Genomic DNA, 18,440 nt, shown 5'->3' with positions numbered 1-18,440 from the left:
GAGGTTGACTTTCTCAGTTCGAGGCCGTCTAAGGAGAGGCAAATCCGATAATCAAGTGGGCTCATTCACGGATATTCATACTTGACAGCGTTGTCATGCCCCAACTCCTACATGAATAAGGGAAATGACACGGCTATCTCCTTACTCGAAGAACGCAATCTCAAACACAATCCACTAGAAACCTATCATCAATATATATCAATTTATATATGTGATGAAACAGTGAGTCGGCTATAAAATCGAAGTTTTGAAATTCATAAAAAAGAATGCATACATCTTTTTTTTTTTTGGTAACCGAGGGGTCCGGGCCAGCTTGCGCGCACCTCGACTATTCCTCGGGGGAGACTAGCATAGCAACCCACCGCCATGGCCCCCCACTTAAATCACAAGTACTCAGCTGGGGAATCGAACCTGGGACTAGTGCGCCTAACCACACAATCCCAAGTACGCCCTAACCAACTGAGCTACCCATGGGTGGGTAAGAATGTATACATCTTCAACTCAACTAAACCCAAGTAATATTATCTAAGATATATACAACTATTTAAGCTTGTACCAAAAAATCTCACTATCAAACTTTCTTGCCAAAAACACAAACGCTCTCATCCTACTTAGCAACCATAGTTCAGTGAGTAATACATATCCTTTCTTAGCAGATCAAGCACCCACTATGAATATTTATAAAGCAATACTGGAAACTCAATAATCCAAACTCAAGATATAATATTCGTCCCAAGTAAAAGATGGGTTATTTCATTTCAATAGAGCTTTATACGTATCATAAATATTCATTTAATCAATACTATCAAATCAAACCTCAATTGTCCATTTGATCGAGCAATCTAATGCTCAATGTCCAACTGTGCTCATGCTTAACGTACCGTGACAAAGGCGACTAAAATTCACCCCTTCGCTTGGTCTCCACCAATAAGAGCTGGTGGCTTGGTCCAAAAGGATATCTTGAGGATAATATACATATCCAAAACCCCTCAATGGGTTCACAACATAGTGACAATGAGCGTCAAGTCAATAACTCTTCCTCTAATAACCCATAAATCAAATTAAAAATCCATCTCAAATCATAGGTTCACCAACCAAATCATATAGCTTTCCACAATTCAATTCATCAAAGTGGGTATATTTCATAAATTAAATTCTTGAATCAGTTATTTTTAGTAATTATTTTCATAAAATATTTTGCAAATCATTCACAGGTGACCAGATCAAGCTATATTAAAATGATGCTTTACCATTTCAAATAGACAAAGGGGTAGTAAATGTATGATCCATTTTATGCAACAGAAATGCTTTGGACGTCACTTTTTGTTCTTTCATTTCAAAAAAAAAAAAACAATCAAATGACGTGATGCAATGGTCATAACTCACAACATATCTAATTACTATTGAATTCAAGACACGAGTTTATAAAATCAAATAAGAGATAAGCACCACTCACCTAAGGTTACAAAACCAAACGACCAAAGTTTCTCGAACCAACAAACTCGAAATCTTAACAATTGAACACGAAACGAAAACTTGCCCATAGCAGAACATTCATTGCTGTCCGCTATACTGGGTTGCTTGCATGCCAAATTTGTTCACGTCATATTTCTCTCTATTGAACTCTGATTCAAGTGAGCTTACTATCAAAAGCTGACCCAAAAGATGCTCATGGGTGAGCGAAAACCATTGCTAAAAAAAGTAATTCGTAACTGGGTCTAACAGAGCCCGTGAAACTTAAAATATTCATTTTGATCGAATCATAACTCTAAATCGACTTCTTTAGAATCGCACAACTTCATAATACCCTAGACTATTATTACCACGTAATTTCATAGCTTAATAAGCTCTAGAATAAACCCAGCAAACTAAAACCTAAATAGATTTGAATTTACAGCTCAATTGCGAAATTTCCTCTGATTAAATAAATAAAGGGTTCAAATCCTTATTGGGAGCTACGAAATGAAGTTAATCCAACTTGCGGAGTTAGGTTCACTAATCAAAACATATAGCTTTTCACAACTCAAATCATCAAACTGTGTACGTTTCATGAACCAAGTTCATAAATCGGTAACATTTAATAATTCTTTTCATAAAACATTTTGCAAACCATTCATGGATAATCAGCTCAAGCTATATTTATAAGATACTTTGCCATTTTAGAAAGATAAAATGGTGGTAAATTCCCAATCCATCTTTATGCAATAAATATGCTTTATACATCACTTTTTATTCTTTCATAATTTGAAGAAGTGGATCTTTATCTTAGGGTGCGTTTGGTTCAGCATTCCTAAGGAGCTTCAAGGGAATGCAAATACCTTTAACTTAAAGCCCCTTGGGAAAATGCAAATTGCGTTTGGTAAAAAATCCTTTGTGAAACTACTTTGACCTAAGTAGTGTTTGGCAAATCTTATTTTGCAAAAGGCTTTGGGATTTTTTTTTATTAAAAAAAAATCACCCTTCACCGGAGCCGGCGAGGGGCTACGATCGTTGGCGGCCCGTTGCCGAACCTCAGGCGACCGTCGCCGGAACTTCGCCATCCCGATCTTGCCTCGGGCGGCTCTAGTCGGTTGCCCTCGCCGGTCGCCGTCAGCCCAAAGAAGATGAACAATCATGAGGGGCAAAATTGAAATATTAAAGAATTAGTGAGGGTAGTTTGAGAAGAAAAAAATTGATTTCAGCATTAGGCAAATGTTGAAAGCTCAAAATTGGTAGAATTAGTGAGGGTGATTTGGGAAGAAAAAAAATTGATTTCAACATTAGGCAAATGCTAAAGCTCAAAGCTGGTATGGACTAACCTTGGGCTTTGAGCATTCTCAATGTTGGCTTTCGGCCGAAAGTTCATTGGAAATGCTTGCCAAATGCCTCAGCATTTCCCTAAGGCTCGAAAGCCCTTTGGGAACGTGGAACCAAACGCACCCTTAGTGTTACGATTGGAAGGGCAAAGTCATTATTTTAATATAGTGATATTGTGAAAAAATGTCTTGGATGTATGAAAGTTAATTATTCTCTGGTGTTAGAAATGTTAATTTTGAAATAATGTTTTCAATGATCTCTACTCGATGTGTTAGTAAGAATATGAAAATTGTACCCAAATCTACAAGTGGAGATGTGATATTTTTAGGCTATGTATGTAATTGAAACAAGACCAATGTCGAAAGAATAATCGGTGGCTGGTGAAACTTCAAGTTGTGATGACTATACAAGATGCTATATATTTTAATCTGATAAACATCTTTTGAATTAGATAAAAAGTGGCGACAAGTGATAACCATCAATAATCATTCTTCAAACTAATCCGCGGGAAGTATTCTCTTGAATCCCTTTACATTTTAGGACACCTCCAAAGGAATTGAGAATTTCATGCTATGGGCTTCATGCAATGTCTCCTTTTTCAAATATGAAAACTTATGAACACATTAGGAGTAAACCTGTCCCATTTGTTAACCCATATTTGATGGGTTTAGTCATTATATGGATTAGCTATGTTAAGTAAATGGATTATAAATGAATTTAAAATGGCAAAACCCAAAAATATATGGATGTTTTTTTTCCCCATTATTTTTATATTTTTATATTAATCTTCTCGATTTCATCCATCAGTTTTTGAAACATATCTTTTCTTGGTTGCATTTGGTATTGTTTATTTTATGTAATATTTCAATTTTAGACATTGTCATTGCAATCCATGGTTGGCATAAATCATCCTCTTCAATATCTTACATTCCATTTAATTAAAATTTCAATTCATCCACATTATTGGTTGCTATAATTTTATAAATTCACTACCAAGCACTAACTTTCTCTTTTTGTTCATTGTGAATCAATACAAAAATTTAAATCTCAATGCAATGTTGAAAGCCAATTCTTTAGCATCTTATAGTTGAAATAACGATTTTATCCAAATAACATATACAATGACGAGTTTAAATGGGTTAACTATCGACCAAAAAAAGTGGGTTAACTAGGTGGATACGGATTTTCATTGGTTGAATTAAATATAAAAATATTTTAGAAAATGGAACGAGTGAGTTGGATATGGATTTGGTATGAGTCGCTAAATTTGTATTACATATAAATGGGTTAATTTGGGTCAGATTATTCTCAATTCAACCCAAGCCCGACCCGACCTACTCATTTGATAGCCCTAATTAGCATACTACGAAACCTCAAGGACCCATCCACGTGGATACTGAAATATACTTATCCCTCAGCTTCTACTTCTTCTTTGATTTTCCTCAACCGAGAATCTTCATCCTATTTAGACTTGATTCGATTTGATTGTAATTGGAGATTAGCTAATCTCCGGATTAGCTAATCGAGCTCCAAGCTGACGAACCAATGCCTTCGGGTCCAACTTTCTCATACCCTCAAGAATAGATGTTTGAGTAGTGAGTTAAGTTGTCATGTTTCCAAAAGATTTATGACTCAAGGCATCTACTACTATGTTTTTCCTTGCCTAGATGATAATTAATAAACAAATCATAATCTTTCAAAAGCTTTATCCATCTCCTCTGCCTCATGTTCAGTTTTTTTCCGAGTAAAAGTGAACTTCAGGCTTTTTTGATCATTAAAGACTTCGCATGAACCTTCTATATTTGTTCATTCTTAAGGAAACAATGAGTACTGTTAGATCAAGCGAGTGGAATCCAACCGGCAGCCTGCTGTGCAGGTTTTCGACTAAGATTGTTAACGAAATGATAACTTTGCAATCAAAGTTCCTGGAAACTAATTCTATGGAAATTATATTGTGTTGATAAATTACTGAATGATAAGGAAACTTACACTAACTATCAACTAATATGAGCGTCTAGAGCTTCCCTCTTGCTCTGATCCCCTTGCGCCTAGGACGCTGTTTGGGCCAGAAAAGTTTATTGACTGTTTGTCGAAATTATCACTAGTAACTGAAAAGAGAAACTCATGTGGAAATATTGCTTTTCAGATTCAGATGCACTTAAGATATTCGTAGGTTACTAACTAAATTCGAAAAGATGTACGTTACTTTTAAGTCATGAAATTACCAAAAAGTCTAGAAAAGTTGCAAAATGTTACAGGAGGGACCTACTTTCATAACAGTGAAAGTAAAATTCTCTTACACGTCGAAGTAGCTTTCAATATGTTCAGTTACTTTTAATATAGGAAAGCAATGAATCATATGCTTTTGGTAACTTTTGTTGAGAAAATATTAAGTGCAACCGCCGTTTTACGTCAATTCAGAGCAAGACACGTTACTTCAGGTCCATCTATTAGAAATTTTAAGATTTCGTCTATCTTTTCTATATCTCTTTAGCACTTGTGTCTCTTCTTTCCTCTTGCGTCATCGAGCTCGAGCCCAAGGCTCCTGGCCGCTTTGGCCATGGAGCTCGACCTAAAACCCGGAGCTTGGGGTAGCCTTGGCTGCTTGAGTTTCTCTCTCTCTCTCTTTAGCACTTGCTATTCTTCTTTCCTCTTGCATGTGCCATGGCTCGAGCTCGAGCCCATGGCTCTTGGCCGCTTTGGCCATGGAGCTCAACCTCAAACCCGGAGCTTAGGGTAACCTTGGCCGCTTGAGTTTCGAGCTCGGTCTCAAGCTCGTGGCAATGGCCACTTGAACTTCGTGCTTCTGGACATGGTGGCCCGAGCTTTGAACTCCTGTCCATGGCCGCTAGATGGAGACCTCGAGCTTACAGTCGTGGCCACCTAGCTTTGACATCTTGTCGCCATGGTGTCGCTTAACCTCAAGCTCGTGGAAGCCAAGGCCGCCAAAGCAACGGAGAAGATGAGGAAAAAGTGAGTGGGGGTAAGTAATGAGAGAGGAAATTTTAAAATTTCCAACAGGCGAACTTGAAGTGACACGCGTCGTGCTCTAAATGGGCAATTGTAAATATGACGTGGCACGACAATTACACCTAACATTTTCTCACTTTTTGTTTACTGGTAATATTAATATGCGTTCAATTATTACATTTCAAATCAAAGTAATGTTGTCGATAGGTAAATAAATGAATAAAATAAATGTTTGCTGTTCATCTACAACATTGAATATAGCGGACCAAATTCTCGGGCTTTAACGGTGCAATTGGGCCGAAAGTAATGGCATCGTTCGAAGGAGGAAACACAATAACCAACTATCGCAGCCATACCAGTTAAAATTTGATGGGCCATAATTGTTTATATGAATTAATTTTATTCGGTAAATAGATCATAAATAAATTTAAAATAATAAAATCTAAAATAATATGAGTATTTTTCGCTCTTCCTCCCACGGTCTCACCTTGTTTATTATGGGCTCTTCAGTTTAGATACGAGTGTTTTTAAAATTGGGTTAAATATGAAAGGCAATATAAGGAATGTTCTGAAATGTGGATCAAAATTGGTTGAACGACTTGACTTCGGGTCTTGCTAAAATTACGGTCGGACAACAAAATATGTCGGAACCACCGCGAGCATGACAGCTCGCGCTGCCGCCAGCAACGCTCTTCCTCTCCAGAGTCTCCACAGTGCAGAGCCGGCCTCCAGAGCCGCCGCCATGGCGAGGAAGCGAAGCCTCCGCGCCACCCTCTTCTTCGCTCTCCTCTCCCTCGCCGCCGTCGGAGCCTTCATCCCCGCCTTCGCCCCTCTCCCTTCCCTCTCCTCGCCCCGCCGCCCTCCCCTCCCCAACAAGGTACGATTCTCCGCCGCTTCCAGAAATCGCGCAGCTTGCTTTTCCCTACCTTCCGAACGCGATCGCGGCTCGGTCGTCGGGTGCGATCCGGTCGAAGCTTGCCGCCAATGGATTCGATCGGTGCGAGCCGCCGTCGACGGATTTTGATCGGTCTGAGCTGACTTGAATTGTAGACGTTGTTGGCGTCGCGTGTTCAACGTTGGGCGTTGGATCGACCGTTCTGGAATGATTTAAGTGTCGGTTCTGCTGGCTTTGTTTGTGTAATTGAAGGCAATACTGACTTTAAATGCTGCTGATCACTATGTCGGCTGTAGTGATTTACTTGTCATCGGACCGTAATATAGCTGTTCATTCGATTTCGTAAATGCTAGCATGCATTGTTGGTTTGAGCTCCTTTCGAGTGTTAGCTTCGTTCAAGAGGACTTTCACTTATCGGAGCTGCCGTAAGCTGTGAGTTCCTCCTTCTGTGTGTCCACTTTCTAGATTATATTCGCCGATTGAAAAAAGCGATTTTTCGATGTGATTGTGGTTTAATTTTTGGGTTTTATTCTGCTCCTTCGTAGTGTGCATCTCGATTTTGTCGAGACTAGTTACCTTCGATCGTAAATCTCTATAGCTGCGCTGTTGAAGTTCAGTCGTGTTACTTCTGCACCCGAGCCTGATTGCAATTTGCTTTAATCAGTCCGATGGTGGGAAATTCGAGATCGCCGGTGACAAGTTCTGGAAAGATGGCTATCCCTTTCAGATAATTGGTGGTGATGTTCACTATTTCCGGGTGCTTCCGGAGGTATTTTTTCTTCTTTCTGCTAGTTGTTCTTCTTACTCATGTGATTACATTGCAATGGTCTTTCGCGACAACTGTTATATATGCTTTTTCCCAAATGCTACTAACAAGCAGTGCTTCTTTCTATGTGGAGATGCACTTTTTTAAGAAGAGCAACAGTGTTATATTGGTCATATCTGAAGCAGTATTACTGGATGTGGTAATGCATCTAATTTAGGCTAGAAGGTGAAGTTTGAACTCGAGATTATTTTAGAAGTTGACTTTCTGCTTCATCTGGAGGCAATAGAATCTAGAGATCCATGACCTGACAAGTTCAGGGAGCCCCTCACAGAAGGACTTCATACTTATTTAATTTATAACATTCAGCATCTTCTTTTGATGCTGACTAGAAGGATTCTTTGCTTGAAGCAACATTGCCCATTTTCGTCTAATAAAATTGATTACACTTGGGCATTTATGGTGCATGCAGTATTGGGAAGACAGATTGTTGAGAGCAAAAGCCCTGGGTTTGAACACCATCCAGACATATGTTCCTTGGAATCTGCATGAACCTAAACCAGGCGAGACAGTCTTTGAGGGAATTGCAGATATAATATCTTTTCTCAACTTGTGCAAGAAGCTTGATCTCCTGGTTATGCTTCGAGTGGGCCCTTATATATGTGCAGGTAAGGGCCAGACACTTCTTATAGGTGCTTTAAAACTTGTTAATCCACATTGAAGTGTTTGCTGCCCTTATCTTGACTTTGGAGTGGACATTGGATTGACATGGCCTTATTAAGCCTTGACATGCTTTCAGCATATTTAACCCATAAGTGTCATTTTATTTTGGACCTTGGTGATTGGTGTCTCTTCCATTACAAGAGTAATCGTCAGTCACACCTATTTGATTTCCTGCACAATTAGGTGGTGGTAGCATTTTGGCAAAAAAAATCGTGGAAGTAGGACACTTTGTCTTAGTCTTATTTCCTCTTCTTCTTTCGGTGGAGCTGTGAAGAGTTTGAATGGCTAACCTTAGACATTTTATTTGGACATGATAGGATTTTGTCTGTTCTAAGTCTAGTGAGATGTAAAATGTGACATCTCTAATTCGTGGTGAACGTGAAGACCTTCATTGTTCATTTGATTTTCAAAATACATCGTTTGGGACTGTCATGACTGGAGAATTCTCAGTTGTTTCCTTTTACCGATGAGATGATGCCTCCACGTAGGACTGACTTGCATCTGTTTCTATTTTGTTGCAGCCAAATAATATGTGGTGCATATTTCCTCGAATAATTTATCTACTGAATCTGTTCCCCTATTTAGGACTCTTAAGGATTAAACATCATTTGCATTGAGTCTGTGAGTGCACTACCCATTGTATAAATAACATCAGCCTCATTTCCATGTCGTGTTTGTTTTATCCTCTTCACTTCTATTTTTCTTTTCTCTTTGATAGGACATTTATGCAGATAGCAGATCTAGTTATTCTTTTGGGTCCGTGCTATTCCTTTATTTCTATGTTGTCTCCAGTCATTGAATAGTTTGTCTCTCATGTCTTTCCACTTAATTAGAGCAATACTCTTAGTTGCTGTTCTCATACTCTCAAAGAAGTAATACTTGACTTTTAGGACTTAATCAAGCATGCCTCGTTGGCTAACAGGTAATTTTGTGCAATTTCACTTTTTAAGTGTTGGAAATGCTTTAAGACCATGACTTCATTCATCCTGTTAGCTTGACACAATTTAGGTAGCACTTGTGCTTTAATCTCCTATTCTTTGTGGAGAGTCAATTCTAGGGAGCATAGTTGGCTCAACAGAGCAAAGTTGGTTTCTGACACATTCATTTAATTTTTATGTGCATGTAGTTAGAAAATAGTGATTACCAATAAGGACATACTCTGGACTCCAAATGCTCTTGTTTTGACTTCCTTACCAAAGCATCTTTGCATGATAAATTTGTAATGGAGATTGCTAAATCCTGTCCTTTGTATTTTAATATATGGCTCATCTTCAGATATGTTGTCAAGTTTAAAGTTTCTTTTTATGCAAGAACAAACAACTATTATTCTCTTTTTATGGGAAATAGGATATGATTACATTCATTCAAAAAAATACATTTTGGACTTCCCATTGGAGCGGAGAAATTCAATTCTTAGAAATAAATATGATTTCTTGATACTGCTTGCTGTTCATGTTCTATATCTTTGCAATAGGGACGCTAGTGTTTCCTTAGGCGCATTAATTAGCAATATCTGCGATATGGTGACATTCCAATTTTCCTTGTTTCCCCATTTATTTGGTGAAATAATCCTGATGGGTACATATTGATGCAGAGTGGGATTTTGGGGGCTTCCCTTACTGGCTACTTGCCATAAAACCAGCACTTACGTTAAGATCATCTGATCCTGCATTTGTCAAGTTGGTATGTGTCCCTACTCTATTCGTCGATAATCAAGAATTGTGGTGCTTCATGATACTGGAACATTGTGGGATTGAATAATAGTTCTAGAAAAGCTCTTTGATGTGTTTTGGATTCCTAAAGAGATTATGGTCATTTTCAGGCTCCATTTGGCCGATAGATATATCTCTGCATTCAACTTTCCTGTTTTGTCATGTTCAGAGATGTAAGAAAGGTGGCTAGCTTAACTTCCACTTTTGTAGATATAAGAAAGGTGGATTGCTTTGCTTACCTCTCAATGTATGTTAATGCTCTCATATTTTTTTTCTCTTTAGAAATTTTTTGTCCCCGTATTTTGATGTTATCTATCAGTGCTTTTAACCATCTTAGTCCAGAGAAGTCCTGAATTTTTCTCATCTATACAAGTGCTCGCTTTAAATACGGAAAATTTGTCTTACCCTTTGCAGACTGTTAGTGGTCAGCCTATGTAAATAAAGGCTCTCTCAAAAGGAGCTATTAATCTGTGCTGATGATTCATGTTTTGGGATGTTCCCATTGGTTTCTTTGGATGGAACATCATTTAGTATTTTTTTTAGTTATACTAAAAAATTCAGAGTTTGGGAGTAATTCTCAAACTGTAGTGAAATGGATTAGAGAGGCGTCAAAAAGCAAGTTGGCTGGACCCTCTTGCACACTGCATGAATTTGGAAGCATTTGTAGCCACAAAATATAAGGACCAAGACCAAGTCCAAGCCTCCCAGGTCATAAATCACTACTATTATACGTATGGGATGGTGCTGCATGCAATAAGAATGTCAATTGAAGAATAGTAATCAGATGGAAGCCTCATAAAAATCAAGTAAAACTTCAGCTGATGCTGCATCACTTTCAGACTGGAATATTTGTTGGAATTTGATTGCATTTCATGTCTATGAGGCGAAACTTTGTACCTGTGCTGGAATAGGCCGAAACGGGTAATAAGTGCTGCCTAGCAACCTATAAGTGGATTACTTTAGCCATGACAATGATTCTCCAACAATGGTCATTTTGGATGAGCTGAGAGGAGAGCTGCTGACCCAGGGGTTGGCTGAGCGGTTCATTGATTGGTTTGGATGTGATAGATTTCGTTTCGTTTTCAAATCACAATGTTTCCACTTGGAGAAACTTAGGGGTCACGCTGCCGCCCTTTGAATGGTCTTATCTTAATGAACGTGGATATGGCGGTTTGCGTGCATCCATAAGGGTTAGTCGCGTTGAGAGATTTGGACATCCTGTGTTATTTAGAAGAAAAAAAGCAAAGAGTGGAGAGCTACTGAATGACGTAATCGACAGATATAATAACGTGGTTACCCATTAGAATGTAGACTTGGCGGCGGTACGTGTGGGTCTCTCCTGGAAAAGAATCATTTCATTCAGTAGTATTGGAGGGAGTTAGAACAGGGTGGGCATGTGGAATTTAATGAATTGAAGTTCTAATAGTTTCCTGGGTCCTACTTGCAGTGAAGAAATAACTTAGAAATTAGAAGGTGATATTCATTATTTGTTTGGTTGGCCATATAAACTCTGGAACGGTAAAGATTTTTTGGTGTAAGCATATTGTCATTGGTTTTCTTGAATGTTGTACCATATCTCAGTCAAAATACCCTGCAAACCACATGTTTAACAGCATACCGATGCTCAAGTGATTGTTGGCAAATTTTGAACTCTCACAGGTTGAAAGGTGGTGGAGCATTCTACTTCCAAAGGTTTCTTCTCTTCTTTATGCAAATGGTGGCCCTATAATAATGGTTCAGGTATAACATCAAATATTGTTCTTGTTTATTTCTGCAAACTACTATGTTATGTTTCTTCTTAGGAAATAGGAGATTTTCAATATTGGAGAGACTAGCATTGCTTCTTTGCTTAGAATTTGGGGCATTTGCTTAATCTGAAAAGAAGTAGAAGGGGTTTTATTCTTTACTTTTAACTGAGGAGAATTTTTTTCTTTTTGTTTAAACAGTTACTCATATTACTGTCTTAAGGTCACATTGTCCTTCCGCCATCAGTAGATTCATTAAGATCTCTAAACTCACTTCTTTTTTTCCTTGCATATGCCTGTCTACATGACTGTAAGTGCACATGCAAAGGCCTGCAGCAGTTCTGATGCATTTCAAAATTTCTTTGAACTTGAAAGGCTGTACTATAAGTTTTCACTGTTCAGTTTATTTGAATAAGAATATTGTGCTGGATCTTGCAAGCAAGATATTTCCCCAATTTTCCATTTTACTTTTGATACTTTGGAGCATTACGTGGTTCATGAGAGAAATTTGTGTCGCATTTGTTGTCAAGAATATCTGGTCTGAAGAGTAATCACTCCTGTTCTTTTAGGTGGGGTATTGACTTGGTAGTAAATGATTGTTTTGACAGATTGAAAATGAATATGGCTCATATGGAGAGGATAAAGCTTATCTTCATCACCTTGTGAAATTGGCTCGAGGATACCTAGGCGATGAAGTAATCCTGTAAGAAGTTCTATATTTGGAATATACAATTTCACCTTAAGAATTAGATGTATGCACGACCTCATTATTTTGGCAAAGTGATAGGAATTGCGGATGTATCTGTTAAGGAGTCTAGTTTTTCTTATATCGCCTAATACTCGTGTCTTACGTTCATGGAACAGGGAGTACTTAAGAATGATACTAGGTGTGACATAGTTTTATTCTCCGATCTTCTGGAGTTCATATTCTCATGCTGCAGGTACACTACAGACGGAGGTTCTAAGGAGGCTCTTCAGAAAGGTACAGTTGGAGGAGAAGATGTTTTCTCAGGTAACTCATTGTTCATGTGTGTTTTGTGGATTTAGAGAGGCATTGGACTTGTCAGTTTTGTAAAGTTTCCTCATGTTCATTGCCTCTAGGATATGTTTATCAATAGCTGTTCCTATCGATGCTCCCTAGCATTTAAGCTACTATTCAGCTTCCATTCCACATATCTTTTCGAGCAACCTTTTAAATCTTAAGTACCATACAATCTTCTCACCTCAATTTTCTGATATTAGCTGTGGATTTTGAAACTGGTGCCGAGCCTTGGCCTATATTCGAATTGCAGAAGCAGTTCAATGCCCCAGGAAAATCACCTCCACTTGCTGCGTGGGTCTCTAATCATATCTAAGTACAATTAATTTTCATTTAGGCTAAGCAATAGTTCTGGATCACAAATTCAGCAGTTAAAATTTGTTGTTTCAGGGAGTTTTACACTGGTTGGCTCACACACTGGGGTGAGAATATTGCTCAGACAGATGCTGAATTTACTGCGGCTGCACTGAAAAAGATTTTATCGAGAAATGGGTCTGCTGTGCTCTATGTATGCCAATATTCTTTTTTGTCTTCCTTCATTTTTGAAGATCGCAAATGACTTGCTTCATTTTATCTCTTTGAGCTTCTAGATGGCACATGGTGGAACAAATTTTGGGTTCTACAATGGAGCAAATACTGGCGGGAGCGAGTCCGAGTATAAGCCCGACCTTACTTCTTATGACTATGTGAGGAACAATTGATCTTTTTCTTTTTTTTTTTCATCGCCTTTGGTTCCTGTTGTAAGCGTAAAAGTGATTTTCTTCTTCCAGGATGCACCTATTAAAGAATCTGGTGATGTGGACAATCCAAAATATAAAGGTAACACACTTAGGGCTATCTCTCTTGAAGCTTTTCCTTATCATATTACCCTAGGAACTGCTTCCTGTATATGAGTCAATGTTTTTCCATGCTCCAAAAATGACTGTAGAAGTTTTGAATTTTGAGATGCTGCTCATGTGGTTTTATCCTGCTAATTTGAAGTCATGATGCTAAAAAGCAGCAGTCGTCGTGGGAATTTGCAATACTAATGTTCATAATTTTTTAAAATAATAATGACGATAAATTTTGGCTGGAAAGCAAAAGAAAAGGTACTTTTTGCTTCTAAAATGTTTAAAAAAAGTGTGGTTCTGTACTTGTGATTGTAAAACATCATGTGCAAAATTTCATTCTGGATTTTGTTTCAGCTATTAGGAAGGTTGTTGAGCAGTATTCTACAGCGCCTCTTCCTTCAGTACCTTACAACAATGCAAAGACAGGGTATGGAAGGATTCAGCTACAAAGAACCTCTTTTCTTTTTGATTTACTAAATGTTCTACGTCCTCATGATGTTGTCGAATCTGAAAACCCCTTGTCAATGGAGTTAGTTGGCCAGGTTCGTATACATTGCATATACTTGGAGGTTATTTGAGTAGTTGACATACAAAAGTTTGCTTAATAATAATGAAAGTAGCTAATATGCCTTTTCTGTGCAGATGTTTGGATTCTTATTATATGCATCTGAATTTCCTGCGACGGACAATGGGAGTATGCTTACCATACCCAAGGTAACCTTTCACATTATACGTTTGAAAGCATGGGGGAAACTATTTCATTGGATCAAATGCATTATTAGACACTGTAGAAAATCTATCTTTTTGGGCTATGGGCTTCTGTAAATGTGATTGGCCCTTCTCTTCATCTTATGTTTATATCTAATGGTTTACTGATAGAAGAGAAGATGTTTGATAGATGTCCGTTGACAATATCTGATCTTCTCTCACTACCCCGGCTTCAATATGCAATATTGCAATGTCGCCCCGTTCCAATTTTGTATGCTTCCCTTAATCATGGGGTTTAAGAATCTAAATAAATATTGTGCCGAGTGAAATAGATTCTTTGAGATAAAACAAGATACGTGAGTTCTGAAAATTGCAGGTGCATGATAGAGGTCAGGTGTTTGTGTCATGCGCTTCGCGAGAGGACAGACCATTATATGCTGGTGCTATTGAAAGATGGTCAAATAAACCACTTCGTCTTCCAGTTACCAAATGTGCATCAAGAACCTCCTTATATGTCTTGGTATGTGATCCTAGCTCTTCTCTTTGGTGTGCCATAATTGCTGTGATAGCTCATCAAATTCCTCAAGCAAATACAATCTATTTTTGTTGAATAATGCTCTGTCTTCTGTGAGGCAAGATTTTTGCAGCGGCTGTAAGTTATCCGCTTTGCATTTCAAAGTCATCGTTAAGCTTTGAGTGCAAAAATCTTTTGCAGTAGTTGGCAGCGTACTTGAAATTTTACATGTCACTGCACTGGTTTCTGGTTAGTCCAAGTCCATTGTGGTTTATTCTCTCATTACTTTGTTTGAATTGACTGTAGAGATAGAATTAATCTGAGGTTAAATGCTTGAAATGCATTTAAAAATGTACACAAAATTTACCATAGCTTGACCCTTTAAGAAAAAGGTCATCCAACATTCTATACACATGGAAATATGCTTGTTTTAGGCAGATTACCTCATACATGTATTCAAAACAACGTCAGTTAGTGGTTCAGAGATGCCATTTTAGCTGCACGTAACATTTGTTTTTTATTGTACTTGCTTCACTTTGAAGTTTCAACCTCATCCATGCACTTAACATCTGCTGGGCATCCCCTTGTTCAGAAGTGGTAGTTGAGATTGGTGGTTTCAATGAACATGGTAACCTAACTTATTGAAACAAGAACATGGTGACATGAAGTTCTCAAGTATTTCTTTTGTTTCACTTTCAATGAGTTCTGCCATAATAGGTGCAATGGATTGGAAATATTCTTGTTCCCCTCCATTCCAAACTAATGCGGTTGTTCTTCTTATAGGTTGAGAACATGGGTCGAGTAAATTATGGATCCTACACGTTTGACATGAAGGTAAATATATTTATGATAATTGAGATGATGTTTGTTATGTTTCCCGTTTTTTGGCATAGTTGAACATGATTTGAAACAAAGTCGGTGTATTTTAATGCCCAAGTGTAAATCTAGAATTAGTCAAGATATAAATATTTACCTTGAGGATACTTGAAACTTCAAAGTGATAAAATTGTTGCTGAAGTTGTTAATTCAATCTTTGCAATTATCCCATACATTATATATGAAACTTTGGAGAGCTATAATACTCAAATTGAATATCCGACTTGGTAATAGGAGGAACATTGTTCAATGTGCTGAAACACTCTTGTAGATTCTCAGTCAGTTTGCTAATGCTAACTATTGCTTAACGTTTTGAGATAGGAACAACCTTCTTTGCAGGCTTTGCAATTTCAGCAAACTTCCTCCATTTCCTTAAATCATGCATTTTTCTCTCCCTTCTATAAAGGTCATCTGTGGAGTGTGCCAACAATTGCAATAATTGTTCGAGATGCTTTAATAAATATTTTCTCAAAATCTACACTTTTGCGGAACCTCATCAAACTCGGACAGCCCCTCGATTTTACCTTCCTGATCTCTTTTCTGGTGTCTGGTTGTAAGATTCTTAACAAGGATGATAATTATGTTCTAACATTTGCCATAAGGCTGGCGTGATTATCTCCTGAGATCCTCATCAAAGCTTCCTCGTGACAGCTAACTGCACGCTTTGCTTTTGATGAAAAGTACTTGATTTCATTAGAATGTGTTACTTCATTCACACATGGAAGACTTGTCCTTTCCTCTATGCTTTTATGAAAGGTTCATCTCTCTCTGTCCATCTTTACCTTGACAGGGTATTCTCTCTTCTGTTTACCTAAATGGAAGAGTTCTGCTTGGGTGGAAAATGTTCTCGATTCCTTTGCACAACCTGAATGAGGCACCAAAAATCAATCCTATTGTTCAGGTTGGACATTCGGGAGTCATGAGAGTTCTCTCCAACAAAAGTATCAATAAATCTGGTATCTTCTCGTAAAATCTTCAAAGCAATGTCATGCCTGTTCTATCAATTTCATGGTTATTTTGCACCTGTTTTTTGTGGTTTTAACTTTTAAGACCATGTTTCCCTACATTGTACATCATTCTACTGATCTAATATAAACGAACTTCTTCGGTTCTGTTTCTTTTCTGCAGATGGCGCAACAAGAGAACCTGCTTTTTATGCTGGCAGTTTCCATGTTGATAAAGTTGCCCAAATTAAAGACACATTCATTTCTTTCCGAGGATGGGGTAAAGGAGTTGCATATGTTAACGACTTCAATATAGGGAGATTTTGGCCGGTAAAGAGATCTTTTATTTTTGTTCTCAGTTCGATTGAACCTCGCCAAACATGTTCATCCCTCTCTCCTATAGTACTGATATTTGCATGGATTCTTCCTGCAGTCTTTTGGTCCGCAATGTAACCTTTATGTTCCTGCACCTGTCCTTCGAGTTGGGGTAAATTCACTGGTATGACGTCCTTCTCAATTATGGCACCTTGGGTAGTACAAAGTCATTACTGCTGAAACACACATGACAAGATACTTCTCTTATGGAAAACCCTATCAACTGAACTTCCATAGATCCTTTTTGTGTTCCTTTTTTAATCACTCCACTTGAAGCTTTGATGAAGATTTTGAAAAGTGAACATGCATTAAATTTGAAAGAGATGAAGAAAATTGTCCGCTTTAGGCCTATGATCCATACAAGCTTGGAGTTCACAAAAGTCAAATCTTTTCTGTTGAATGCTATTATTATTGTTAGCAGTTAATGCTCTCTCTCTCTCTCTCTCTCTCTCTCTCTCCCCCTCTCTCTCTCTCATGTGAAGAACTATTTTGCTACCTCTGGGCAGGTTGTTCTCGAGTTAGAATCCCCAAAGCCTGATCTTGTCTTGCACTCGGTTGATGAGCCGGATTTCTCTTGTGGTAAATCCAAATCGAGTGTGCATAAGCTTTGATCTGTCACTGCATTGGCTGCAGTTGACCTTTCTCGAGACATGGGAATATCAGAAGCTTAGAGCTTCATAGTCAAATTTATCACAATGTGCCAAAATTGGTAAAATGCTCCTATTGTCAACCATTACCAATTCACCACTGAAGTCTGTTCACCGCATAAACCCTGCAAGTGATTTTTATGATGGAGAGGACTTGGATTGGACTTGGATCAGAGAGGAAGCACTTTCCAAAGGCAGGAGAAGTAGCTGCAGCTAATTGACTTGTAACTTAGACGGAAATCAGAGAAGTTCGATTGCTCTAACAGGTTGCATCTGCAAGGTTCGCATCAACTGCTCTATCTGCTTCTTAATGTAATTCGTCAACACATTCAACAGTTTCCTTAAGCAGAATCAGAGGTTGGAGACTTTGCCATCCCAGTTACTCAGAACTCGATATTCGCTTAAACAAAGAGCAATTGCTTGCTTTTATGGGCTGTAAACCATCTGAATGTATAGTGCCCAACTTTTATTACAGTCTTGAGGTTGGGGAATCACCTAATAAAATGTACTCAAGTTTGCTTTTGGCTCAATTCATGCAGACCATTTGCTCTTCTTTTAGGTCATTTCTGTCGTATTTATGCATGCTCAACACAGCTAGCGGAGTTGGAGAAAAGTTGATCTTGGACTTAGAAATGGTATTTTGGCACGGTCTAGTGAATATTATCCTCCCTGTTCGCAGATATATATAGCCGGGATGGTGACTGTGGCACAGGCTTGAACGACTTGATTAAGAGCTTCAGATTTTTAAACACGCAGCAGGACCGTCGAAATGAGATATAAAGAGAACATCAACTGATCTCTTCTTGCAGAGCTGGAACCGATTTTTACCGCGAAAAATAAAAACTGATCAACCTTTGGTGAACGAGTCTTTGCATAGGCACGTCAACCGTTAGATGATCCAAA

General features: G+C 38.2%; 1 protein-coding gene across 1 annotated transcript; it reads left to right on the top strand.

The window, feature by feature from the left end:
* The first annotated feature begins 6,322 nt into the window (after positions 1 to 6,322).
* LOC115691074 (beta-galactosidase 17) lies at positions 6,323 to 18,100 on the top strand. The gene is made up of 19 exons (XM_030617639.2): positions 6,323 to 6,643; positions 7,326 to 7,430; positions 7,897 to 8,092; positions 9,742 to 9,830; positions 11,519 to 11,599; positions 12,213 to 12,307; positions 12,546 to 12,616; positions 12,847 to 12,937; positions 13,034 to 13,151; positions 13,234 to 13,329; positions 13,414 to 13,462; positions 13,828 to 14,015; positions 14,116 to 14,187; positions 14,558 to 14,701; positions 15,479 to 15,529; positions 16,362 to 16,527; positions 16,700 to 16,845; positions 16,949 to 17,014; positions 17,397 to 18,100. The coding sequence occupies exons 1-19, from the start codon at positions 6,428 to 6,430 to the stop codon at positions 17,499 to 17,501; spliced, it is 2,145 nt and encodes a 714-aa protein (XP_030473499.1). The 5' UTR covers positions 6,323 to 6,427; the 3' UTR covers positions 17,502 to 18,100.
* The last annotated feature ends 340 nt before the right edge of the window (positions 18,101 to 18,440 follow it).

The sequence above is a fragment of the Syzygium oleosum genome, unplaced genomic scaffold (assembly GCF_021117445.2).
Source record: "Syzygium oleosum isolate NSW1041296 unplaced genomic scaffold, Sole_v2.1 Sole_v2.20, whole genome shotgun sequence".
Lineage (NCBI taxonomy): Eukaryota > Viridiplantae > Streptophyta > Magnoliopsida > Myrtales > Myrtaceae > Syzygium > Syzygium oleosum.
Note: the sequence above shows the minus strand (reverse complement) of the source record. Positions and strands in the feature narration are given on the sequence as shown.